The sequence below is a fragment of the Chiroxiphia lanceolata genome, chromosome 2, assembly GCF_009829145.1.
Source record: "Chiroxiphia lanceolata isolate bChiLan1 chromosome 2, bChiLan1.pri, whole genome shotgun sequence".
Classification (NCBI taxonomy): Eukaryota; Metazoa; Chordata; class Aves; order Passeriformes; family Pipridae; genus Chiroxiphia; species Chiroxiphia lanceolata.
Window position 1 is genome coordinate 2,052,378 of NC_045638.1, and position 25,939 is coordinate 2,078,316.

At 45.2% G+C, this 25,939-nt stretch overlaps 1 protein-coding gene across 4 annotated transcripts in view; it reads left to right on the forward strand.

Moving 5' to 3' along the window:
* Positions 1-25,939, forward strand: part of LOC116783505 (protein dopey-2-like) — a 49,069-nt gene extending 23,130 nt beyond the window's left edge. For 3 of the 4 annotated variants that reach the window (XM_032681131.1, XM_032681132.1, XM_032681133.1), the window contains exons 12-37: positions 12-117; positions 202-393; positions 1,537-2,230; positions 3,982-4,253; positions 4,453-4,605; positions 5,499-5,599; positions 6,423-6,613; positions 8,538-10,116; positions 10,676-10,787; positions 11,185-11,370; positions 11,532-11,657; positions 12,254-12,388; positions 13,134-13,189; positions 14,331-14,435; positions 14,514-14,580; positions 15,370-15,511; positions 15,713-15,795; positions 16,056-16,165; positions 17,098-17,244; positions 17,552-17,613; positions 18,238-18,366; positions 19,256-19,392; positions 19,695-19,750; positions 20,955-21,104; positions 23,640-23,769; positions 24,252-25,939. In XM_032681131.1, the coding sequence (XP_032537022.1) occupies positions 12-117; positions 202-393; positions 1,537-2,230; positions 3,982-4,253; positions 4,453-4,605; positions 5,499-5,599; positions 6,423-6,613; positions 8,538-10,116; positions 10,676-10,787; positions 11,185-11,370; positions 11,532-11,657; positions 12,254-12,388; positions 13,134-13,189; positions 14,331-14,435; positions 14,514-14,580; positions 15,370-15,511; positions 15,713-15,795; positions 16,056-16,165; positions 17,098-17,244; positions 17,552-17,613; positions 18,238-18,366; positions 19,256-19,392; positions 19,695-19,750; positions 20,955-21,104; positions 23,640-23,769; positions 24,252-24,512 (5,482 nt within the window). In that variant the 3' untranslated portion in view covers positions 24,513-25,939. The remainder of the gene's footprint in view (positions 1-11; positions 118-201; positions 394-1,536; positions 2,231-3,981; positions 4,254-4,452; positions 4,606-5,498; positions 5,600-6,422; positions 6,614-8,537; positions 10,117-10,675; positions 10,788-11,184; positions 11,371-11,531; positions 11,658-12,253; positions 12,389-13,133; positions 13,190-14,330; positions 14,436-14,513; positions 14,581-15,369; positions 15,512-15,712; positions 15,796-16,055; positions 16,166-17,097; positions 17,245-17,551; positions 17,614-18,237; positions 18,367-19,255; positions 19,393-19,694; positions 19,751-20,954; positions 21,105-23,639; positions 23,770-24,251) is intronic. The other variant, XM_032681134.1, reaches the window with a different exon arrangement.

Genomic DNA, 25,939 nt, shown 5'->3' on the forward strand with positions numbered 1-25,939 from the left:
TTTCACTGCAGAAACAAATCCTCAGAGATGAGATATCCTCTGGAAAATATTAGCACTCCTCCTACAATTTCAGAGCTCTGCACACTCTTGGTGTTCCTTCTCGATGTGATCCCTTTGGTGAGGCCCCCTGACTTTATCCATCAGTGATCAGTGAGGGATAAGGGTGTGATAACTATTTTAAACATTACTTGTTTGTTTTAGGAACTCTACTCTGAAGTGCAGACTCAGTACCTGCCCCAGATGCTCAGTTACATGGTGCAGTCTCTCCTGGAAAACATGGAATTATTGGGTTTGCCAGAACTCACTCATGCCTTAAAGACCTGTTTTAAGGTGCTCAGCAAGGTGCAAATGCCCCCTTCCTACCTGGACATCGAGACAGGGAGTGGAAACGGGGTAGGTGTTTTGGAACTCCTCATAGGTGTTTAAAACTCGGACATCACTTCTTTAAAATGCAAATTCTCTGAACTTAAAACCTATAAAACAGATAATAACTGTTGCTCCAGTGCCTGAAGGAAAGATGGAGATTATTTCCAAGGGCCTGGAGTGACAGGACAAGAGGCAATGGATTCAAACTGAAAGTAGGTTTAGGTGGGATATCAGGAAGAGGGTGGTGAGGCTTTGGGATAGAATTCCCAGAGAAACTGTGGCTGCCCCTGGATCCCTGGAAGTGTCCGAGGCCAGGCTGGATAAACTTGGAGTAACCTGGGCTGGTGGAAGGTGTCCCTGCCCATGACAGGAGGTGGGAACAAAATCATCTTTAAGGTCCCTCCCAACCCAACCCCTTCTGTGATTCCATGAAATATGGAACTGCAGCAGTAAAGATTTTTTTGAAGCTTATCTTTTGCTCCTTCCAGAGCAATCTGATGCCTTGTTATTCTTACTGGATATTCAGTTCTGGCTTGTTAGAGTTATTTGTGGCACTGAAGGAGTTTAGTCTTGTCTGAAACTGGGGCTGTAATCCTGCCTCTTGAGAAGAATGTGAGCTTTATGGTTTTGGAAAAGGCACTCAGCAGCAGGGAGCAGCTCAAAATTTGAGTTGCCAAATCAAGCCCAGCTTCACAGCTGGTTAGGTCTGCAAGGCTTTCAATTAATATTTCAGTTGTACACAATGGAGTATTGTTTGTGTGCAAGAGCCCATGATAAGGAATGAGGAATAAATGGCATCAAGCAGCCACACAAGCACAGCCTGCCAGAGTTTTCCAGCAGAACAAATGCGTGCCTTTGGCTGGAAATAATCCAGTGTTTGTGACATTGTTCTGGTGGTACACTGATTTTAAGGAAATATTCCTTTGCTAAGTACCTGTAGCCGCAGATCCACTGGTGTTTGCTGAGTCCAGGCATGAGGTTTATACAAACACTTGCTGGGTTTTAAAGGCAGTTAAATGGAACTGCTTAGAAATGACTGTGATCCCGTGGTTTTGTAAAAGTAGCTGGAAATTGCAAATTTTAGGAAGTAGGTTTTTCTGTCATTGCTGTTCCCCAGCTTAAGATTCTGTTGCCAGTGCCACGTTAACCACATGAACATTCCTGTTTCAGAGCCCAGTGCCAAAGGAAGATGTGGACTTAACCTTGGAGACAAAGTCAGTGCTGCAGGAGGAGGAGGAGGCTCCATTCCAGCCCCTCAAGTCAGAGGACAGTGGAATTGGTCTGAGTGCCTCATCCCCAGAGCTCTCCCAGCACCTGGGGGTGCCCACAGTGACCCTGGAGAGGGATGATGTCTGGAAGAAAGGGGGGAGCATCCAGAAGACTCTGTTGTGCATCCAAGAGCTGGTTGCCAAGTTTTCCAGTAAATACATTTTCGGGGTGCAGCTCCAAGAAACGAGCAACGAGGGCGTTACAGCAACGAATCCGAGTGGGAAGGAGAAAAAGGAGAATGGATACAGGTTCCCTGAGAGTGCCAGCAAGAAAAAGAGCCCCTGGGATGCCAAGCAGATCACTGTGCCCCAGGTTAAACAAATGCTTTCAGACTTGTTCTCAGCCCGGGGGTCTCCCTTCAGGAGCAAGAGTTCCAGCCCTCTGCTCCCTGACCACGACTCTGGGAGTAAAAAGGGAAAGGAGGAAGAAGAGTGGGATTTGGAACAAGTGATGCTGGTCTTGGGACCCCTTAAAGGTGACTGCAAGGAAGCTTTCTCTGCAGCTTGTCACCTTCTGCTGGATTGCACCACGTTCCCAGTCTACCTGTCGGAGGAGGAGATGGAACAGTTGTATCTCTCTCTGTTTGAGGTTCCTGGTAAGAAAGGATTCCTTTCCTGGGCAGCTTGAGCGTTTGAGGATGGAAATAGCAGTGGGAACTTAGGGATTTGCAAAAACACATGACCAGGGCCAGTAAAAAACCCTTCTGACAGGGCTGAAGTTGCCTGTGAATTAAAGACTTGCCCACCTCAGCGTGTGTTTTGTGTCCTGCAGCTGAGGCACAAGCTTTGCCAAGCTTTTCAAATTCACATTCCTTTGAAACTTTAATTACCAAACTTGTAGCTGAAGGGATGAAAAGACCCTGTGGCACAGTTCAGGATTTTCAGGATGTGCATCCCCCACTGTCCACATGCTGTGTTTCCCCCAAAAAAAGATGTTTTAGAGGCAGATGAGCTCTAAACCATAACAGAAGCAAAACCATCTCTTTCCCAAACCCTCAGAAATCAAAGGAGTCCAATGTAACGTGTAAGAATAATCTTGTACAACTGGAGGGCCTGTTTGTTCTTGGAATTCCAGCTCATTCCTCAGCTTCAGTTATTGGCATGAAGACCAGCTGACAAATAGGTTTGTAGGGAATGGAGAGGGGAGAAACTGGGAAATGGGATTCTCTTCCTCACCTCATTTCTACTGTCTCCCTTAGCCAAGTGGTGATATTCCCATCATCTCCATGGGTCAGCTGTTCTGCTTGGCATGGACATGGCAGACTTGGCATTATTCCCTCAGGAGAGGCAAAGATGGCTTGACTGGCTGTCAGCCATCCCAGTTCCCTGTGTGCTTGGTGGGTTCTGGAATGATACACCTCCATGCTGCTGGAAAAACATCCCTGGATCAGCGGCCCTCTGGAGCTGGCTGTGACAATGGCAGCTGGAAAAGAGCAGCTCTGACCACTAGTTGTGAATAAATGTAAACTGGAAAGCAGAAAGCCACTAGTTATGTGGGTTACTGGGGTCCTGCAAGAGCTTTCTGCTGGGAGAATTAGGGAAAACATGGAGAGGTTGTGGACGCCCCATCCCTGGAAGTGTCCAAGGCCAGGTTGGACAGGGCTTGGAGCAACCTGGGCTAGTGGAAGGTGTCCCTGCCCATGGCAGGGGATTGGAACAAGCTGATCTTTCAGGTCCCTTCCAACACAAACTATGATTCTATGAAATACTGATGATGTGTCCAGTTCTGGGCCCTCAGCTCAGGAAGGACATTGAGGTCCTGGAGCAGGTCCAGAGGAGAGCAACGAGGCTGGGGAAGGGACTGGAGCACAAGTGCTGTGAGGAGAGGCTGAGGGAGCTGGGGGGGCTCAACCTGGAGAAGAGGAGGCTCAGGGGAGACCTCCTCACTCTCTACAACTCCCTGACAGGAGGGGGGAGCCAGGGGGGGGTTGGTCTCTTTTCCCAGGCAACCATCAGCAAGACAAGAGGGCTGGGTGTTCAGCTGTGCCAGGGGAGGTTTAGGTTGGATATTAGAAAGAATTTCTTTGCAGAGAGGGTGCTCAGCCATTGGAATGGGCTGCCCAGGGAAGTGGTGGATTCTCCATCCCTGGAGGTTTTTAAGGACACACTGGATGTGGCATCAGTGCCATGGGCTGGGAACCAGAGTGGTGTTGAATCAAGGGTTGGACTTGATGATCTTGGAGGTCCCTTCCAACCCAGCTGATTCTGTGATTCTATGTTAGCACAATACTTGGATTTAGGAAGTCATTTTTGTCTCTTTTGTCCTGTGACCTTGGTTGGAGAATTCTTGGGAACGTGACCCCGACCTGGAGATTATTCCAACCCTTTGTCTCCCTTCCCTTCCGAGGAGGTTGTGATCCCAGCTTCCCTCTGTGGCTGAGGTCCCTGATGACCATCTGCTGCTGTGTGAACGACTGCTACGTCCAGAACGTGTCCATCTTCACCCTGCTGGAGGTGATCAACCACTCCCAGTCCCTGGCTCTGGTCATCGAGGACAGGATGAAGCGCTACAAAGTCTCCAGCCACAACCCCTTCCTGGGCAAGCTGCAGATGGTCACCCTCCCTCCCATCGCTCCTGGAGTCCTAAAGATGATCTCAGAGAAAACAGATTTCTACCAGGTTGTCCGTTTTCCTCTCCTTTTTTTCCCCACCCTGAACCTCTGACTGGCAGAGTTCCACGATTCTAGGACAAATTGGAAATCCATTTTGGTAACATTAGGGGTATTTATGCAATGGAAAGCTTGGAAGTCAGGAAAGAAATGATGAGGATGAGGATGATAATTATTATTATTATATTTATTTGTTTATTTTTCCCTAGAGAGTAGCCTGTGTGCTCTGGAACCAGCTGAACAAGGAGACTCGGGAGCACCACATTCCCTGTGTGGAACTGTTCTACAGGCTGCACTGCCTGGCCCCCTCAGCAAATATCTGTGAGGACATCATCTGCCACGCTCTGCTGGACAGGGATAAAGTGAGTCCTGAGTCCTCTGAAGCCCCTTCATCCCTGCTGAGTTGTTCCAGTGCTTCCCAAATTTCCTTCCACCCCAAGTCTTTATTCCTGTCATCCCTCTGTCCTCACAGACTCTGCTCATGCCTTTACAATTCCCTGGGATTTATTCATCATGTGGCTACTGCTGAACTTAATCCATGGATACAAACTCTGTCAGTCCTTGCTGGAGCTTTCTTAGTTTCAGCCCAAATCCTGCAGTATCTAAAAACTTGCTGGTTTTGTCAGTATTTCCACCAATAAGTGTAAAATCACTTTGGTTTTGGGTTGGTTTTATAAGCTTCATACTCCAACAAAAGACTTTAATACCTTGTAAATGTTTGTCATCATCATGTTGACCCCCTGTCCACCTTAGTGTTTGATTCTCAGATTAAGTTGTATTTTAAAGTGAGCCAGTCATTAATTACTTTCCTTAATGACAGAGCAGTTCTTTAACAACTGCCAGTACATTTTTGAGAAGTGCCTTGCACAATAAAACCCAACCCAGCCCCTTTGCTGTCTTTTTCCTGTATTTTGCAACTCTGAGGCTTGAAAAAATTTGGACATCTTTTAAAAGCTTCCAAACAAAAAGCCCCACAACCACCCCTGCCTGATACACCCATGTCCTCCCAGTTGTCACCCAACTTTTAAACCTCCCTGACACCAAACCAAGACTAAAATATCCACACAGGAGCCCTGAAGGACATTTTTGGTGTACCTGGCACATCTTTTTACGCTCCAGAAACGCTGTGGCTGTTGGGTTTCCATTGTGCATTCACAGATATATGGAAGGAGATGATCCTTAAGGTCCTCCCAGCCCAAATCAGCCTGTGATTCCATGATTCTAAATCTCTGTCTGTCTCGTTTTCCTTGCCAAGGGGACAAGGCTGGAGGCCCTGTTCAGGTTCTCTGTCATGTGGCATCTGACCAGAGAGATCCAAGGCAGCAGAGTGACTTCTCACAACCGCTCCTTTGACAGGTATTTCCCATTTCCACTGGCTTGGAATTGCATTTATATTTAATTATATCGTGCATTTATATCATTGCATTTATATATTTAATTATTTCATGCTTTAGTCTCCTCTTTTCTGATGTGGAGAGGAGTCCTCTGGGGAGAGAGAGAGTAAACAATGAGCAAAAGGAAGATCTTCTACTTCCTGGCACTGTTCCCTTTGCAGAGCACTCCCAAGTGCAGGGAGTGGTTTCTTGGATGAAGGAAGGTGCTGGAAAAATAGAAAGAGCTTCATTTGTAAAGAGTAGTTTGCAAACAAGTTGCTGCATAGCAGATATTTTTTTTCATCTTGGAGTGGTTTGTCTTCCGAAGGAAAACAGCACCAGCTACTTGTGGGAAAAGTCAGGGAAAAAAAGCGGGAAAAAAATAATCTTATTTTAGTTTTGCCTATTTTAGTATTTACAAGACTTTTGTGTAAAACGAGACAAAAGGAAAATAGCACCAGCCACTTATGGAAAAAGTAGGGGAAAAAATGATCTTATTTTGGTTTCGCTTCCTCTTTACGAGACCTTTGTGTAAAATGAGGCTCCTTCTAAATAAATATGGGGAAGAACTTTGAGATCTGCTGCTCCAGCAGAGTGTGAGGAAATGTGTGGCCTCGTTCCTACAAATCCATGTGTCCCTGAGCTCAGCCCAGGGGGATGTGCATGACCCAGCTGTTGGAAGCAGACGTGATCCATTGGCTGGTGCTTCCTTGACCGTGCTCCCTGTCTGTTCCCGGGATTTTGTTGGATGCATTAACCCTTTTGGGGGGGGTCTCAGCTGCCTCTGTTGTGGTTTCTCCCCTCAGGTCCCTGTTTGTGGTCCTGGACAGCCTGAACTGCTCCGACGGTGCCATCGGAGCCGCGGCGCAGGGTTGGCTCATCCGGGCTCTGTCCCTCAACGACGTGGCCCGGATCCTGGAGCCAATCCTGCTGCTCCTGCTGCATCCCAGGACACAGCGCACCTCCATCCACTACATCAAGCAGAAACACTCAGCAGGTAAAGCTGCTCTTGGATCAGACTGAATTCCTGAGGGGAGTCTCCAAAACACGATGTCATCCTGCTCCCCTGAGTTGTTTTCCATCAGATCCATGGATTCCTCCTCATCCAAGTACCTACAGTGATGCCTGAAGGAGGGTTCAGGAGTAGCTTGTGCTGGTTGAAGGCCTAAATGATCGTTTTTATTATGGAGTCTGTTGGTTTGGATTGCTCCCTGCTTAGCTCTGGGATCTCGTCCCACACTTCTCCTTGCCATTCCCAGATGATCCACACTGCACATCCACTGTTTTCAGGATCCCTTCTTGAGCAAAACTAGGTCTGCAACCAAAAGAAATCCAGGAGCATTTTGGTGACTGTGTCAATCCAGGGACTGTTCCATGGGGAGGATGGACAGGCAGATCTTACTCTCTCCATCCAGTCTTGCCCCAGGTTTCTTTATGCCAAATACTTTTTGTCCATGATTCCCTCAACATGACATTAAAACAATCAGCCAGGTTGTGAGGAATATTTTGCTGGTGTGGGAAACATGACACACAAACCCTCACCTGATGTTGCTGAGTTCTGAAAATTAAAATACCTGTGTCCAAAGAAGATCTGCCCTGATGCAAGAGCAGAGCTGGGCCTTTGTGGCAGAGGTATCCCAGAGCTGAGATGGAGAAGCAAAGAGAGATGTTTGGAGTTGAAGATGATTTCCAGCCACCTAGGAATCTGGGAAAATTTAGGAATGTGGCAGGGCATCACATGCCAAGTTCTGGGTCCTTGTGGCAAGAGAGACATGGAGGGTCTGGAGTGTGTGCAGGGAAGGGAAGGGACCTGGGATGGGGCTGGAGCAGCAGGAGGGGCTGAGGGAACTGGGGGGGCTCATCCTGGAGCAAAGGAGGCTCAGGGGGGACCTTCTGGCTCTGCAACCCCCTGACAGGAGGGGGAGCCGGGGGGGGTCGGGCTCTGCTGCCAGGGAACAAGGGGCAGGAGGAGAGGGAAGGGCCTCCAGCTGTGCCAGGGGAGGCTCAGGTTGGACATCAGGAGGAATTTCTTGCTGAAAAGGGTTGTTAAACACTGGAAGGGGCTACCCAGGGAAGTAGTGGAGTCCCCATCCCTGGAAGTGTTCAAAAAACGTATGGATATGGCACTTGAGGACGTGGTTTAGTGGTGAACATGGTGGTGGTGCTGGTTGGTGGTTGGACTTGATGATCTTAAACATCTTCTCCAACTTTAACAATTCCATAATTTGGCTCAACTAGCCGAGGTGGTTTCCTGGAGCAGAGCAGGAGGGCTGTGGAGAAGCAGCTGGAAGTTTTGTGTAAAGAAACTTTCATGTCACCTGTCTCAAGACTCTTAGCAGGCTGTCAGCCTGCAGCAGTGTTTTCCTGCCTGGATTGGCAAATACCTGGATGTCACCCATTTATGGCATCCACAGGGACCTGTTTATGAGATGCTATAGAAACACAGAGCTTGTTCCTCAGCATTTAATCAAGGAGAGCATTAGCTCATTAATTAATTAATTAATTGATCTCTCTGATGCTATCCTTCTCATTTCCCTCCTGATCTCCTGATTTAGTGTTCAGGAAGCACAAAAAAGACAATTGTCACATCCAGGGAGCCACAGCCTAAGAGAAACAGCACGTGCTTTATGTTTGGATCCTGTTCTCTCTGCTTACAGTAGGTTAGAGCTGCTCTACCACTTTAAAAAAGAAATAATTCTTGCCTTAACCCATTTTTTACCGCACTCATTACAATTAATACGAGGCTAGAGCAGAGCAGATTTGTAACCTTTTTTTTCTTGCAATGGTTTATTCAATATAAAGCACCTTGTGTTGACCAGATGACCTTTAAACATCCCTTCCAACTCGAACTGTGATATGATTTCATGTGTGGAAAAGACAATTATGTGCTCTTTTTGACCCCAAAAATGTGTTTTTTTCAGACTTCATACATGATTGGCTTTGCAAGAAAAAGGCCCCTATGAAAGAGTCCGGCATCTCCGAGAGCAATTCCGAGGAAAACCTTCCACTGAGCCAGTTTACTACTGTGGATAGAGAGGCAATTTGGGCAGAAGTGGAAAAAGATCCGGAGTTAAAACCTGAGAATGATGGACCCTGTAATCCCATAATTTCCCAGGAAGCAGATGGTGACCAAGACAACAGCGAGCACACGGAGTCCGCGGACACCAGCACAGGCCACGACAGTGAGAACACATCCTCCTTCTCTCCCTCTCTGGAGCTGCAGGAGGTGAGCAACGAGGACAATGACAGAGAGGCCCCAAATCCCGGGAACGTGCTCAGCTTCCTCCTGTCCGACAGCTCCAAATCCAGCGCGGCGCTGAACCTGGTGCGTGCCGACTCCGAGAGGACTCAGGCCTCGGAGTCCCTGTCGAGCGACGAAGAGGTGGACCTGGAGCTGCAGGAAATCACCCATTCCAGGCTGCTGAAGCAGCAGAAGGAAAAGCAGGAGATGGTGGAGGCTCTGTTCAAGCACATGCTGCTGTACCTGCAGCCCTACGACTCCAGGAGGGTGCTCTACGCCTTCTCCGTGCTGGAGGCCGTGCTCAAAACCAACCCCAAGGAATTCATCGAGGCCGTGGCCAGCACCAGCATGGACACCAGCTCCACAGCGCATCTGAACCTCATCTACAACCTCCTGGCTCGCCACCAGGAAGCTCTGGTAGGGCAGAGTTTTTATGGGAAGCTCCAGCCCCAGTCCCCGACCGTGTGTCCCCATTCCCTGCTGATAGAGCTGCTCACCTACCTCTGCCTCAGCTTCCTGCGCTCCTACTACCCCTGCTGCCTGAAGGTCACCCACAGGGACCTCCTGGGCAACAGGGACGTGCAGGTGAAGAGCGTGGAGGTGCTGATCCGGGTGGTGGCCCAGCTGGCCACCGTGGCCAAGGCGGCGGAGAGCAGGAACGTGGAGTTCATCCGCAGCTTGCTGGGGAGGTGCAAAGTGCAGGAGTTCGTCCTCCTGTCCCTGTCGGCCTCCATGTACATCAGTCAGAAACGCTACGAGCTGCTCCTGGCGGACGGGGCCGGCCGTGGTGCCGAGGAAGAGCTCTGGGAAGAGAGCCTGATCAACTTTGGGCACGACCAGATCTGGAGCGAACACCCGCTGCAGATCGAGCTGCTGAAGCTCCTGCAGGTGCTGGTTGTCTTGGAACACCACCTCGGACAGACCCCCGAGGAGCAGGAGAATCAGCCAGACCTCTCCAAGGAGTGGCAGCAGGCTCTCAACTTCCAGCAGGCCATCGGGGCCATGCAATATGTGTATCCACATCCCATCACTTCCCAGGGGTTGTTTGTCTCTGCCGTGGTTCGGGGTTTGCAGCCGGAGTATGGCTACGGGATGCATCCCACTTGGGTGGGCTTGGTCACGTCTTCCCTGCCCTATTTTGGGAAATCCCTGGGCTGGACTGTGGCACCGTTCGTGGTACAGATCTGTAAAAACCTGGATGAGCTTGTCAAGCAGTATGAAAACGAAGCTGTGAAGGCATCTGCCAAAACATCTGCCAGGTAAGAGTCAGCAGGGTGGGGTTTGTTGTGCAGAGCAGTGAGTGTGCAGGAACTCCCTGGTTTAGCCCTGTGGCTCCCAGAGTCTGATCCTCAAATCCTGCTGCACCTGTCCCTGGAGCCCAGGGGAGCTGGAGACAGGATCGTTGCAGCAGTTGGAGGAAGAGAGGAAAGAGAACCAGCAGCTGTGATATTGCCTGTCCCCCTCTGCCTTCCATCCAAGAAAAGAAGTTCCCAGTTTTGACAAGGCTGAGGATTTTGGAGGACTAATTTAGGAGAGACACCCTGGAGAAGAAAAAGAGAGGCTGTTCAGAACAGGCAGTAAGTGAAAGGAGTAGGGAAAAGTAATTGAATGCTGAAGATTTATAGTCAGGTGGATAATAAAATTCTAAAAGATCTCAACAACAAAATGGGGTTGTCCAAGAATAGTCTGGGAATCCTTTGATAGTCCTATCTGGTCACTCCAGTTTTAACTGTTGAATAGAAACAGGAATGGAATTTTTAATCAAGGAAATAGCCCGTGGCCTGTTAACCTGTTTGGGTTTTTAATCCTCCTCCAAAGCTTAACTTCCAAGAGAGAAAATGTGACACCTGATTACCCACTAACCCTTCTGGAAGGTCTGACAACCATTGGTCACTTCTGCCTTCTGGACCATCCTAATCCAACAAAAAAGGTAAGTTTTAATGCCCACCACTCACCTGAGAACTCAGCTCCAGGTCAGCAGAGTCCACATCCCTTTTTCCTCAGGGGTGAATAGAAGTAGCAAACCACTTATACAAAAAGATAACCTTAAAGAAACTTCACAGCACACCCCAAAAATTGAACTAAATCAAAGTTTAGGGAGAGAGGATGAACCTAATTTTATTTGAAGCCAGAAGATTAATTTTAAATAGATGTTCTTGGTGATGCAAATATTAGTCCTGTGTAGCTTCTCTGCTCTGTCATTAACAAACCCTTCTGTTTTCTTTTGAGTTGATAACATGTTGATGTGTTCTCTACATTTTTTAGCCTCTGTGGTGCATGATATGATGTATTTTAATATCCATATTTTGGGGGGGTTTCTTTTCTAGTCATGTTTAGCTGAACCTGCAAACCTGAGGAATGCCAGGAATGCCATCCTGGAAGAACTGCCTCGCATTATCAACACCATGTCCCTGCTTTGGAGTGTCATCAAGAGGGAAGACTCTCAAAAAAGACCAACTGACTTCTTTGGAACAACCAAAGGCTCTTCTTCAGTCTACTTTAAAGCAACCAAAGTAGGAGTCCTTTTAAGCTGCCCTGTATCTCATCCTCCTCATCAGTGCATTTTACAGAGTTCTTTTATTTTGTATTTTCTGAATATCTTGTATTTTCTTGAATATCTTTTACCTTACAAAGGATGGTATTGACAGTTAGTTATTTTTCCCCCCCTCTGCAGACATTAAGAATGAAAATATTGGACTTCCTGAATCCACTGACAGCCCAACTTGGAATCCAGCTGATGGCAGCAATTGCAGCAGTTTGGAACAGCAAGAAACCTCACAGGAGTCAAAGTAAAACCAAGGTGAAACTCAAGAAAGGCACCCTTAGTTTTCCAGTGTAAAGGCAGATGTTATATTTGCATGATCAGTTCTAAACTCTGGGTTTGTTTGTTGATTCTTTGGGGTTTTTTTACAAGTGACTGAAAAATCTGAAGTGCCCTTATTTATGAAAAGCATCAGGACTACAATTAAACCTAAATAAATAATCAAATAAAGGACAGTGTAGCAGTTTAAGTCTAGAAGTAACAGGCAGTTTTTTCTTCAACACTGGATTGCAATCTTAGGATTGCAGTTTGACAATTATGTTTTCAAGACCGTGAATCAAATTCCATTTCCAGAGAAAGGCCAGAGCTGTAGTGTTCTCTGGAACTGAGCATTTATTCTGATCAGAACCTCTTTCTTTTCATTTTAGCATGATCAAACTGTTCTTTTTATGAAAAAGTTGTTTTCATAAGGTGTTGGAAGAAGACCTGTATATGGCAAAGGGGTCTGTGTTTGATTTAACCCCTGTAATGTACATTTTGTATAAGTTTTGATGTTTGGGGAATCACACAAAGAGCTGGTTTGTGTGGCCCAGGGGTCTGAGGGGTTTGTCTTTTGCTTTGTCTTGTTTTGTCAGATCCTTCCAGTGGCCAGTGCATCTCAGCTTATTCTTGTGGACCTAATTTGTGCCCTTAACACACTGAAAATTGACACTATTTTACATCTTATCAAAGAGGTGGTCAAGAAACCAGCACAGATCAAGGGTGAAGAGGTAACCACGGAGATAATTCCATTTTTTCATATATTCTCTCCTGGATCTGTCCCAGTGTGTCTGCTCAGCATTGTTAGAAGGTTTTTCTTTTAAGTGTGGGATTCTCTTTTACTCCTGAGTAAGTTTTGTTTTCCAGAATGTGGGTTTCTGTGCTTTGATCCCTCAGTGTAAGAAGGTTCTTCTGAACATCACTTTTGAGCAGATCATGACAGGGCAAGGGGCAGTGGTTTTAAACTGCCAGAGGGCAGGGTTGGATGGGATACTGGGAAGGAATTCCTGGCTGTGAGGGTGAAGAGGGTCTGGGATAGAATTCCCAGAGAAGCTGTGGCTGCCCCTGGATCCCTGGAAGTGTCCAAGGCCAGGCTGGATGGACCCTGATGCAACCTGGGCTAGTGGAAGGTGTCCTTGCCCATGGCAGGGGGTGGGACTGGATGATCTTTAAGGTCCCTTCTGACCCAAACCAGTCTGTGATTCCAGTATTTTCCTGGAGAAGTTGCTGGGAATGAAAAGGTGTGGGGGCCTCCAGTGCTGGGGACGGTGACATTTTTGTGAAGCTGCTGCACATTTATGACTCAGGGATGCATTTCTGTCCTGAACTGCTGTACAGATACTTTGGTCACCTCTTGGAGTACAAGTGGCTTCACTTGAAGGGCATGTTAACCACTGAACACAAGTATTGCACAGCCTGGACCTTCTTTTTCTTTCTGATGGCAAATAATTGTGGTGTTGCTTTTTCCTTTTTCAGAAATCTTCTCTCGTGGATATCCCAATGCTGCAGTTCAGTTATGCTTTCATTCAAAGGTCAGTCAGATGTTATAAAGGAGAATTTTTTTGTTTGACTCTGGTCAGGAGAACACTCTGCATCACTGTTTCTGCTTGACTTTGATCTTCGTATCCCAGTGTCACAGAACACCTTTGTGCAGGAAATGTGCTGTCCCTTCATTGTTGCCACACAGACATGGAGTACCAGGGCTGGGATGTTCTGTTCCATTGCTCTGTTGATTGTGCAGCCTGAAAACCTCATTTCATGCTCATGGAGCAACTTGAGGCATCTCATGAGCAAGATTGGGCTGCATCCAAAACAGCGTGGGCAGGAGGTGATGGGGGGATTGTGCCCCTCAGGTGAGACCCCCCTGTAGAGCTGCTCCAGCCCTGGGGAACAGCCCAGCAAGGACATGGAGCTGCTGGAGAGAGTCCAGAGCAGGCCCCAAGAGGATCCCAGGGCTGGAGCAGCTCTGCTGGGAGGAAAGGCTGGGAGAGCTGGGATTGTTCAGCCTGGAGAAGAGAAGCTTTGGGGTGACCTGACTGTGGCCTTGCAGGGCCTGAAGGGGCTCCAGGAAAGATGGAGAGAGACTATTTCCAAGGGCCTGGCGTGACAGGACAAGGGGGAATGGCTTCAAGCTGGCAGAGAGTAGGATAGACTGGATATTAGGAAGAAATCCTTCTCTGTGAGGGTGGTGAGGCCGTGGCCCAGGTTGCCCAGAGAAGCTGTGGCTGCCCCTGGATCCCTGGAAGTGTCCAAGGCCAGGTTGGATGGGGCTTGGAGCAACCTGGGCTAGTGGAAGGTGTCCTTGCCCATGACAGTGGGTGGGACTGGGTGATTTTTAAGGTCCCTTCCAACCCAAACCATTCCATGTCTCTATGATTTTTTATCATTTTTCTCCTCATCTGTTCTGTGTTGCCCAGTGAATGGATAGAGAACTTCTAAATTCAGTAAAACTGCCATGGCTGCAGCCTGGGCTGGGCAGTCCACTGGAAATACTCCTTTGATCAAAACTCTTCTTCACACACTTGGCTTTTCTTCCATGGAAAGCCTGGGATAGATCAGGCTGTCCAACAGACTGTAAGCAGTATGTTTAGGAGTTACCCCTGGATGTTGTTTTTTGTTCTTTCCATGACTCCAGCTTCACTCAGGTGTGTTCTGGTGTTGCTTTTTTGGCAGACTGCCTGTCTCAGCCCTGCAGGAGAACTTCCAGCCCTTGTTAGGACTCCTCAAGGAGTCTGTGCAGTTGAACTTGGCTCCTCCTGGACACTTCCTCCTCCTCAGGTACTAAGAGAGAAGCTTTAGAGCTGCATTGACAGACACGTACAGCCACTAACCTGGAGGGAATTGCTTTTCCCACAGCACCCTGAATGACTTTGTGACCAGGACACCCACTCTGGAAAACAAAAAAGACCAAAAAGACTTGCAGGTACAGTGGATAAATGCTCACTTTTCAATTCCTAAATCTGGCACTGTACCTATGAGTAAAAGTGGAGATGACCTGCTCTGTCCTTTGCATCTGAATTCCCCTGTGCTTTTGGGAATGCCTGGATGTGCATCCACACATTGTGGCTGAGGCCTGGTAAATAAGGGAGGCTCAAACAGGAGGGACAAACAAAATTTTGTCCAAATGTTGTGTGAAACCACGAACTTTTCAAAGCTGATTTCCCTGGGTAGTTTTAACGATCTCTCTCAGAATTGGAGTCGTAACACAAGTGTGGTGTCAAGGGTTCATCTCCCGTGTGTAAATACTGAAATCTCAAAGCTATCTAGGAAAACTAGTGGCCTAATTACCCTTGAAGCTCCCAGCTGTGTTTGGCAATGGAAATGACTCTGAACTCACCTGTTGTGTAAAGGGGTGGAGCAGAGCAGGATTTTCCTCCTGTCCTGGTGGTGATTTCACCACAACAGTTCAAGCACCACTTATGTGGGTGCAGTTTTGGCTCTGAGGTGGTGAGATGTGGTTATGTTTGTAGTAATTTTATGTGCCAACAGAGCAATTAAGTCTCCACTTCTGCTTCAGAGACTTGCCAACAAAATAACAACAGTGACAGAAAGCTTTGCCATCTTACAGCCTTTTCCCAAGTGGCCTCTGCTTTGCTTTGGCCAGATGGGGTTTGGTTTAGTTACAGTCACCAGCTTCTCATTTCCCTGGGAATTAAATATGCCAAGTGATGATAGTGTCCATCTGATGCCACTTTTTCTGCTCATGTTACAGGAGGTGACCCAAAAAATCCTGGAGGCCGTAGGGACTGTGGCCGGTTCTTCTCTGGAACAGACCAGTTGGCTGAGCAGGAACCTGGAAGTGAAAGCTCAGCCTCAGATTTTACCAGACGACTTCAACATGGAAGATGTGAATGGTAAAGTGGTTTTCTCTGGCTTCCTGCTCCCTCCTCTCCTCTGCTGAAGGCCTTGAAGAGCACAAGGTGTTTGACAGTGTGTGGTTTGCACAAGTTTACATTCCACTGTGATACCAACAGTTCTGTTTGGGAGGCAAATTAGGAAACAGCAAAATCTGGACATACCTGAAGAAGAACACTAAATTATTTTGCCTCTTTCAGATACCTCAGTGGCACCATCTTCAATGGTTTCTGCCTCTGCTCCCTCCATATACAGTGTCCAAGCCCTTTCTCTCCTTGCTGAAGTAAGTAGGACCCTCTCATCTGTGGGGTGGTTTTGATATTATTAAGCTGAAGTGGGTTTGATATAATTAAGCACTGATATTATTAAGCAGTTTAATTTAACTTACTAAACATTAAGTTTCCCAGGTAGATAAAATGGGAGTGCAAACCTTCCCTGAAGCATCCCATGGGCACACACATTCCAGCCTGGAACGTGGCACGTTCCCCTTCTGCCAGAAATGCCAGCTTTGGGTTTAAAGAGATGTTCTTTTCATTTTTTGAGGTCCTTGCTTCTCTTCTGGACATGGTTTACAGGAGTGATGAGAAGGACAAAGCTGTGCCACTGATCTCACGTTTGCTCTACTACGTCTTCCCTTACCTGCGCAACCACAGGTGAGTCTCTCTCTGCACACCTGGTTTTGTCCTCTGAATTTTGGACCCCAGTGTTATATTTTTGCTTTTCCTTTTTTTTTTCCCACTCCTTGTTTCCATTCTAATAAGGCTTGAGCTGTATTTGAGCTGTGTTTGAGCTGTATTTCCCTCGGGAGCTACAACCTTGTGTGGTTTGAGCTCTGTGACAGCAGTTCCCATTTAGCTGTAGATGTTCCTCCCACCTGGATTTTTGGCCTTTCCTCAAAGCTTCCCCTCTCTGTGCTTGTCAGGGAATGTGGAGAGACTCTGGGGTGGGGCAGCAGAGCACTGTGCACATCACAGGACCCACCAGGAAGCAGGAAGAGCAGGATATCTCCCTATCCTGTGCCTAGTTTTTCAGCCAAAAGTGAGGGAGAGATGGGTGATATCCAAGGGTTCTGCTGACAAGGATGCAAAGTGTATTGGAAATTTTTTTTGGAGGGAAGTTTTGGTTCACACTTGTAGTGGAGACAGGCTGTGATGTGACCCGTCTGGAAATACCTCCCCAGACTGGGAGTTGCTTCTGCACAAACTGCTTTGGTCTGCCCAGCTCCTGCTGCTCCCAGTTACCAGCCAACGGACAAAGAGATCATGGAATGGTTTGGGTTGGAAGGGACCTGAAAGCCCATCCAGTGCCACCCCCTGCCATGGGCAGGGACACCTCCCACTAGCCCAGGGTGCTCCAAGTTTATCCAACCTGGCCTTGGGCACTTCCAGGGATGCAGGGGCAGCCACAGCTTCTCTGGGAATTCTATCCCAGCCCCTCCCCATCCTCCCAGCCAGGAATTCCTTCCCAATATCCCATCTAACTCTGCCCTCTGGCAGTTTAAAACCACTGTCCCGAGTTTATTTCCTATATACATAAACTTTACTTTAAAAAAATACCCGTTTATCATTTTTTTCTCTTCCCCCAGTGCCTACAACATTCCCAGTTTCCGTGCTGGTGCTCAGTTGCTCAGCTCCTTGAGTGGATACGCCTACACCAAGAGAGCCTGGAAAAAAGAAGTGCTGGAGTTGTACATGGATCCCTCTTTTTTCCAGATGGACACTTCATGCACTCAGTAAGACATGGGATTGTAGCACTCCAAGCTTGCATTCTGAATTGGCAAGGAAAGGCTGTAAAGGAGAAGGCTAACACTGGGAAGAAAATTCCATTTGGTACTGCTTTACAGCATGGAATAATGTTAAAAATGGGTCTCACCCCCTAATTCTGCTCAGTGTCTTATTTGTTAACCCACATACAAGTCTGCTCATGAATCCTGTTTGGAAACTGTTTCCTTGTTTGAAAGGTTTGACCCCAATCTTTCCTGAGGTGAATCTATTCCAAAGCTTTCCCTGATTCTCTAATCCCTTCTTTATCTCCTGCAGTTGGAGATCCATTATTGACCATCTCCTGACACATGAGAAAACCATGTTTAAAGATTTGATGAGTAAGTATCAGCTGCTGAGAACTCACCTCTGCATCAGTTTGGGATCTATTTCCATTTGAGGTACCAGGTGTATTTTTAATATCCTGATGTGGCAATAAAATGCTGACACTGCTGATTCAGCATAATTTGACCATATTTGTCAACTTTATTGCCTGTGCTGAGTTAAATCTGTATTTTAGTCACGTCTAAAACACACTAGAAGTGGGCTTGTTGTAGAAATGCTTGTGCTGGGCTCCTGAATTCACATTTTGCCCTAATTTTGAGTTGCTCAAGTGTGACCTTTTCCAGGAGGAGACTTTGCCAAAGTCTGCAGGTGTCTGTGAGCTTTCTGCACGAGCCAGGGCAGAAAACCTTGGAGTCAGGTGCTTTGAGGAGAGTGTGGAAGAATAGGTCCTGGGGGAAAGGATGGGATGATAGCAGCCCTTCAATTTGCCTCAAGCAGCTTTAATCTCTTTTTCAGCCTTTTAGAAGGAGAGCGAAGGTTTACAGCGCGAGGTGAATTCGCCACCGGCGGACCCAAAAAGAGAGCTTTTTCTCCTTTAGATTTCAGGACACGGGGATTATTTTCAGCCCAAATCACAGGGAGTCTTTCCCATGGTTAGATAATTGTTCTCTCTGTCACAGACATGCAGAGCAGTGCCCTAAAACTGTACCCAAGCTTTGAGCAGAAGGCGATGCTGCTGAAGCGTCAGGCGTTCGCCGTCTTCAGCGGGGAGACCGACCAGTACCACCTCTACCTGCCCCTGATACAGGGTAAGATCTGCCCTTCCACTGCCTTTCTCTTCCACCTGGATCACAGATCTCTTTGCTCAGAGAGTTTGTGGATCCCTGGAAGTGCCCAAGGCCACGTTGGACGGGGCTCGGAGCAACCTGGGCTAGTGGAAGGTGTCCCTGCCCGTGGCAGGAGGTCAGAACAAAATCATCTTTAAGGTCCCTCCCAACCCAAACCATTCTGTGATAGAAATTCTGTAAGAAAGGAATGTCACCTGTTTTCTGACACACACTTCCATTTTTCCTTATTTTTAATAAAATTTATCAGTCTCTAAATTAAATTCCTCATTAAAGAGAGGAATCTGTGTTTCGAGACCTTTGGTCTGGAAATGTGATTACTTTGTGGCAACCTTCCAGCTGTTGTTCTCCTTAAAAGTCAGTTTTGACCAAATTTTGTGTCCTGTAAACCCACCACAGCTTCAGGCTTTGTCTGGATCCTAATTTTGTTCATTGAATGGAAGGGACTCAGCCCAAAACTGATGATAAAGCAAAATATTTTGTTTTGCCACAAGGTGAAGAGGGACCTTTCACAAGGGCCTGGAGTGACAGGACAAGGGAAATGGCCTTAAGCTGAAGGAGAGTAGGGTTAGATGGGATATTGGGAAGGAATTCCTGGCTGGGAGGGTGGGGAGGGGCTGGGATAGAATTTCCAGAGAAGCTGTGGCTGCCCCTGGATCCCTGGAAGTGTCCAAGGCCGGGCTGGAGCAACCTGGGCTGGTGGAAGGTGTCCCTGCCCGTGGGGATTGGAATTAGAAGATCTTTCAGGTTCCTTCCAACCCAACCCATTCTGTGATTCTACACTTTTTATTTCCCAAATTCAAGAAAACATTGCTTTTCTTTTGTTTTTTTTACTTCTTTGTGTTTCCCCCAGAACGACTGACCGAGAACCTCCGTGTGGGCCAGACCTCTCTGGTTGCTGCCCAGATGTTCCTCTTCTTCCGAGTTCTCCTGTTAAGGATTTCTCCTCAGCATCTCACCTCCCTGTGGCCAATTATGGTGACAGAATTGGTAAGGAACAAGGAGTCAGTTCACACTAATTAGGGGATGGGGTTTTTCCCCAGTTCACCTTTTTCCTCCTCCCTGTTTGGAAATGTTTTCGTGGTTTTACGTGAATCTCATAATTTGGGGTAAGAAAAATTCGCACAGTCATTAGGAAATTCCTTTTGGGTTCATTTTGTTGTCTCTTGGTTGATTTATTAATTTGTTGCAAGTCATAAAGGTAAACTCAGAGTCTGTGAAGCATCACTTCTGTTTGGGATGGAGTTGTATGAACATTTCAGCATCCCCATAAACAATTTATTCCTTTTAAGATCCAGACATTCCTTCAGCTGGAAGAAGATCTGACTGAGGAAGAGGAACCATCAAAGTGAGTGTTGCCATTTATCTGAAAGAGAAGTTGTGAAAGCTGCTTGTTCTGTATCTGCCAGTTTTAATTTCTTTAATTAATTAATTATCTGGGGTAGGGAGGAGCCAACAAGATTTTGTGGTATTGCACTTTTATGTTTCTGGTGCTCATGAGTCACAGTTTAGGATTATTTTATACTCTGAAATTTTTATATAATAATAATTATATATAAAATAAATATTTATTATTATAATAAATTTTATTTATTATTTTATATTAGCTACAATAGTGAGATGCTTAAAAATATATATTTAATATATATATTTATATATTTTAATACATTTAATATATATTTATATATAATATATTAATTATTTAATATATATTTTTATATATCAATATACTGATTATTTAAATTAATCATTACATTAATATATTTAATATATTCATATAATTATTAATATTATATTCATATAATTATTAATATATTATATTATTACTAATATTATATTTATATTTCTATAATTATATTTCTATAAATATAATAATTATATAATAATATAATATAAAATAATATAATCATATTATAATATAGTATATATATTATATTTAATAATAATAATATATAATATATAATATATAATATATATAATATATAATTAGATAATATATATTATATATGATATATATATAATATATAATATAATATATAATATAATATAATAATATATAATAATAAAATATATTATAATAATATAATAATAATATATAATAATACAGTATATATATTATAATATAGTATATATTTTAATATATAATATATATTATATATGTTACAATAATATGTAATATATATCATATATAAGATATTATACATTATAATATGGAATAATATAATATGTTTATATCATTATTAATTATTAAATTAATCTATTTGATATATATTTATATTTATAATATATATTTTTATAATAATTATTAATTGCATACAAAGATAAGATTAAATACTAAGTCAGCATTTGAATATTTTAACATGCTGCCTTTTTTTTCTTGGTACATTTTAGATTATTTTTCTCCTCCTGCCTTTTGATATTGAACCCATAATTAATTTCCTATGATCTCCCACAGAATAAAACCAGTCGTAGCAGTGCCTGCTTTTGTAAACGTGGGAATGAAACCCCTTTAATTTATGTTTTAATGGGCCATTCCTTGAATTTTCACGCAGGAGCAACAGCAAACTAAGCAAGCAGAGAGGCCCAGGGGATGGCAGCGGGTCTGACATCCAGCACAACGAGCTCTCCTTGTACCTCTCAGCCTGTAAATTTTTGGACACGGCGCTTTCCTTCCCCCCTGACAGGATGCACTTGTTCCAAATGTAAGTCCCTGTTCTCCCGGTGTCCCGGGAGAGTGGAAGGCTCAGGGAAGGTTTTAAAAAGCAAAGCCTTGCTGGCGAGTCTTGAGGTGCAGGAAGGACTCCCTGGCTCTCTAAACTCCTCCTCCCTGTGGCCAGTTATGGTGACAGGATTGGGAAGGAACAAGGAGTCAGTTCACACTAATTAGGGGATGGGTTTTCCCCAGTTCACCTTTTTCCTCCTCCCTGTTTGGAAATGTTTTCGTGGTTTTACATGAATCTGATAATTTGGGGTAAGAAAAATTAGCACAGTCATTAGGAAATTCCTTTTGGGTTCATTTTGTTGTCGCTAATTTAATCTCTGGGTTGATTTATTAATTTGTTACAAGTCATAAAGGTAAACTCAGAGTCTGTGAAACATCACTTTTCTTTGGGATGGAGTTGTATGAATGTCATGGTTTGAGAGCCCCAAAATCCAATTCCCTAGCCCAAGCCCCCCCCCACATCTCAACCCAGTGTGAGATGGGTTTTCCAGACACCACACGAGACTCAAAATGGGAAGAAGGGAATATATATATTACAATGACTGTACAAAATAAATATTACAATACATTACACACACAATCTCAACAATCTCTACCATGACAAAGCAGTATTTACAATGGATCAAAACTCTTGTCCCTTCCAAATGAAAGTCCAGGAGGGAAGAAGGAAGAGATCCTTTCCACTCTCAGAGCAGCAGTGTCTCTAGGGCAGCATCCCCATAAATAACTTATTCCTTTTAAGATCCAGACATTTTAAGATCCAGGGAAGGGTTCAGGTGTGGCTGAATCCCATCTTAGCCCCAGACTGTGTTAGCAGTTTAAATTCAAAGGAATTACAGAGCTATTAAACCCCTTTGTCCCACTGGTTTCAACAAAGGCAAACCAGAAAGATTTATATAAATGAATGATTTATTATGAGAAATTAACAAACAGGTGAACAGAGGAAAGATCCTCATCAGAATTATTTACTACACGGTGTAAAAACTAAAAAAAAAAATCTACTAGTAGAGTGTTATATAGCAAAGTAATATAATGCACTGTAACAAAGCAGTTATGTTAAAGCAATTAGATCCAAGGTAGCAAGAGAAACAATCATTAAGTAGAGGTTGATATAAGTCACCATATGAGATAGCAGATCTCTCTCTTTCCCTTAACCTCTGGGGAGGCATCCCTGCTTCCCAGGAGAAGCTCCACACATCAAGGGAGTACGTGGAAGAATCTGCCATCTGTAAGGATGTCACATCTTGTGTCAAAGAAAAGATGTGTGTTCCAAGTCTGGTGAACCAGGAGGGTTTCAGCATAACTGAACACCAAGGCAGCAGCTGAACTGGCCTGACAGCTGGCATGATGCAGAAAAGGCAGGAAAGGACCTGGGAGTGGGGATGGACAGGAAGCTGAGCAGGAGCCAGAGTGTGCCCAGGTGGCCAAGAAGGCCAATGGATCCTGGCCTGGCTCAGGAACAGTGTGGCCAACAGGTCCAAGGAAGTGATTCTACCCCTGGACTCAGCGCTGGTGAGGCCACCCCTGGAGTGCTGTGTCCAGTTCTGGGCCCTCAGCTCAGGAAGGACATGGAGGGGCTGGAGCAGGTCCAGAGGAGAGCAACGAGGCTGGGGAAGGGACTGGAGCACAAGTGCTGTGAGGAGAGGCTGAGGGAGCTGGGGCTGTTCAGCCTGGAGAAGAGGAGGCTCAGGGGAGACCTCCTCACTCTCTGCAACTCCCTGACAGGAGGGGGGAACCAGGGGGGGTTCAGACTCTTCTCCCAGGAAGCAGCAGTAGGACAAGAGGGCTGGGTCTGCAGCTGTGCCAGGGGAGGTTTAGGTTGGATATCAGGAAGGAATTCTTTCCAGAGAGAGGGATCAGCCATTGGAATGGGCTGCCCAGGGAAGTGGTGGATTCTCCATCCCTGGAGGTGTTTAAGGACAGACTGGATGTGGCATCAGTGCCATGGGCTGGGAACCACAGCGGGGTTGGATCAAGGGTTGGACTTGATGATCTCAGAGGTCTTTTCCAACCCAGCAGATTCCATGATTCTGTGATTCTATGGCTTGCACAGTGTGCATTATTGGATTTTAGGTCTGCTCAGGGTGGACTGTCCTGTCACACCACGTTGTTCCCATTCTTATCCTTTAAAGTCATTCCACATCTGTTTTCTCCCAGACTTCATTTTGCCCTCAGTTCTTTTTGCAAGTGCAGGTGTTGATGTTGTAATTTGGGGTATTTGGGAGAACAGTTTGGTCTTGCCAGGGTAGGAGAATTTCACCATCTTTCACCATCTCTTTCAGAGGTTCCCTAACCTGGAAAAACTGGGAGAAGGGAAAGATGGAGGCTGTTTTCCCTTTGCACACACATGGGAATGTTTTGGGGGTAGTTGCATTTAAATACTGACAAGGTAGTAATGTACTTGTTCATTAAAGCAAAAGAATACAAATGCTAGAAAGAAACCAGGGCTATGAATGATCCAAACTAGGAATGATCCAAACAGGGATTTCCTTCTTATCAAGGAATCTTGTTTCAGGTACAAATGGGCATTTGTCCCAGAGGTGGACACAGAGTCATGTCCTGTGACCTCTCACCTGGTAGAAAACCATCAGGAATGCAGACCACACATTGTGAGGATCATGGATCTGCTCAAGATGAAATATAGGGTAAAGAAACTTCTCTTTTTTTTTTTTTTTTAATCCATTAATTTACTTTTCTAAACAGGTGACAAGATTTTAAGTTATGCAACAGATTTTTAGGTATTTCTTCCCTGTGAGGGTGGGGAGGCCCTGGCCCAGGTTGCCCAGAGAAGCTGTGGCTGCCCCTGGATCCCTGGAAGTGTCCAAGGCCAGGTTGGAGCAACCTGGGCTAGTGGAAGGTGTCCCTGCCCATGGCAGGGCATTGGATTAGATGATCTTTAGGGTCCCTTCCAACCCAAACCATGTGATTCCACGATATTCTACTAAAATTCATGAGGCTTTTAAAAATCATCTGCTTTCACAGGTCTTTAGGCTTTCAAACTGCTTGTGAGCGTAAGGGAGCAAGAGGCAGTTTTCCTGTTTTTCCCTTACATCTGCCCACAGCCACCAGTGAAAACAACTCCTCTCTGACAAGACCTTTAGTAAATCTCCTTTTATTTTGCTCCCAGGAACCAAAGCACACTGAGGGAGTTCCCAAGAAGCACAGATTCCCCCTGCTGACCCTGCGCTCCGTCTCCAGCATCACCCAGCTCATGCCCTTCTTCCAGACTCTCTGTTGGGCATTTACAGCAAACAGGAACGAGTCCCAAAATTCCCACCCTTCCCCAGCTGTTTCCATGGACTATGTTGGAAGCAGCAGCACCCCCAGGATCTTGCAGCAGCTGGAAGACAGTGTTGAATGTGACTTCCTTGAGAACATGGAAAGTTAAGCCACGTGTCGGACACTTTGGATCGTGGTGGAAAAACAGCAAAACAAGGGAAAGCGTTGCTGCAATTCCTTTTTTTTATTCCCCCCAGCTTTCAAGCTACATTTTGGGAGTGCTCTCCAGTAATCCAGGAGCTGGTGTTAAAAAGCAGGAATCTCGAGTTCCTGTGGTGGTGGTGAGGGGGGGGGGGAAGTGCAGTTTCATGGTAATTTATCAGAGTTACTGTATTTTACTGGTGTTCTTTGGGGAGGCTTAAAGGCATTTTGTAAATAAGGGGAGAATATTTTTGACTTGGTGAAAGTAGCAATGGCCCTGGAACTCCTCCAGTAAGTATTTTAAGCTGCTTTTGGAACTGTGTTCTGAAGGTAGAGGTGAGAAAAAGCTAATGTTGCATGTCAGAGTACAATCAGTTTGCAGATAAGTCATTTCCTGAGGTTAAAGCCCTTTTAACTTGGCCTAAAACTTACCAAATTCCAAAGAAATCACCTAAATTCCAACCAGATGGATTTTTCTGAGGCTCCTACGTTGTGCAGCCTCTCCATGCCTGTAATTTCAGCTCTGTACAATAACAGCATCCTCCAGGCTTAGCAATTCCTAGATAAAAATGTGCATAAAAGACAAACCTCTGCTGTAACATTTTGTAATTAGCATTACTTGAGGGGTTTTTAATTTTAATGAATTGATTACAGTATGATCATTCAGTTTTTTAAATTAAAAAAAAAAATGCTTTGTTCTTTCAGTGACTCAGGCCACTTTGCAACTTCTGAAATGCAACTAAATGGAGATAATTCTGTAAAAATATAAATTGCTGTATTCAGCAGCTTAATGAAAATGAAAATAATAGTCTTTTTTTTTTTTTTTTAGGAACACTTTTTGTACAAAAGAATGTATTTGGCTGTTCCTAGATGGCAAGACAGGTAGGGAGATCCTCACAGTGCTAAACTGAAAAGGTTTAGTGGTTTAGTGTCAGCAGGATTTATTTTTTCAAAACCCACACAACAAACGTGGGAGGCTTCTCTGCAGTGGGTTTGACCCTCAGGCAGATGAAGTTTTCACCCAGGGATTATAAACTAAAGTAATGAAACATATTTTACTCTGCTAATACTGGAATGCTCTGTGAAAATAATACTAGGGTAGGTTTGTGCTAAACTTAAATGGACTCTTTGCATTTTTACAGTTAAGGAAAGTGATAGACTGAGGTGTGATATTGTGTGGTGACTAAGAATGTGAATTATTTCTAGGGATTTAATTTATTAATGATTTCTAATGCTGTTGGGATGAGCACAAGTGAAAAGCTCCCCTTTGAAGGCATTACTTGAATACTGGAGCAGGTTATTTTTTAAAACGTTTGTGTCCATTACCTACATATCCTCAACAGTTTTTATGGATTATTTTCTTGAGACTCAGGATGATTTGGTAGATTTACTGCC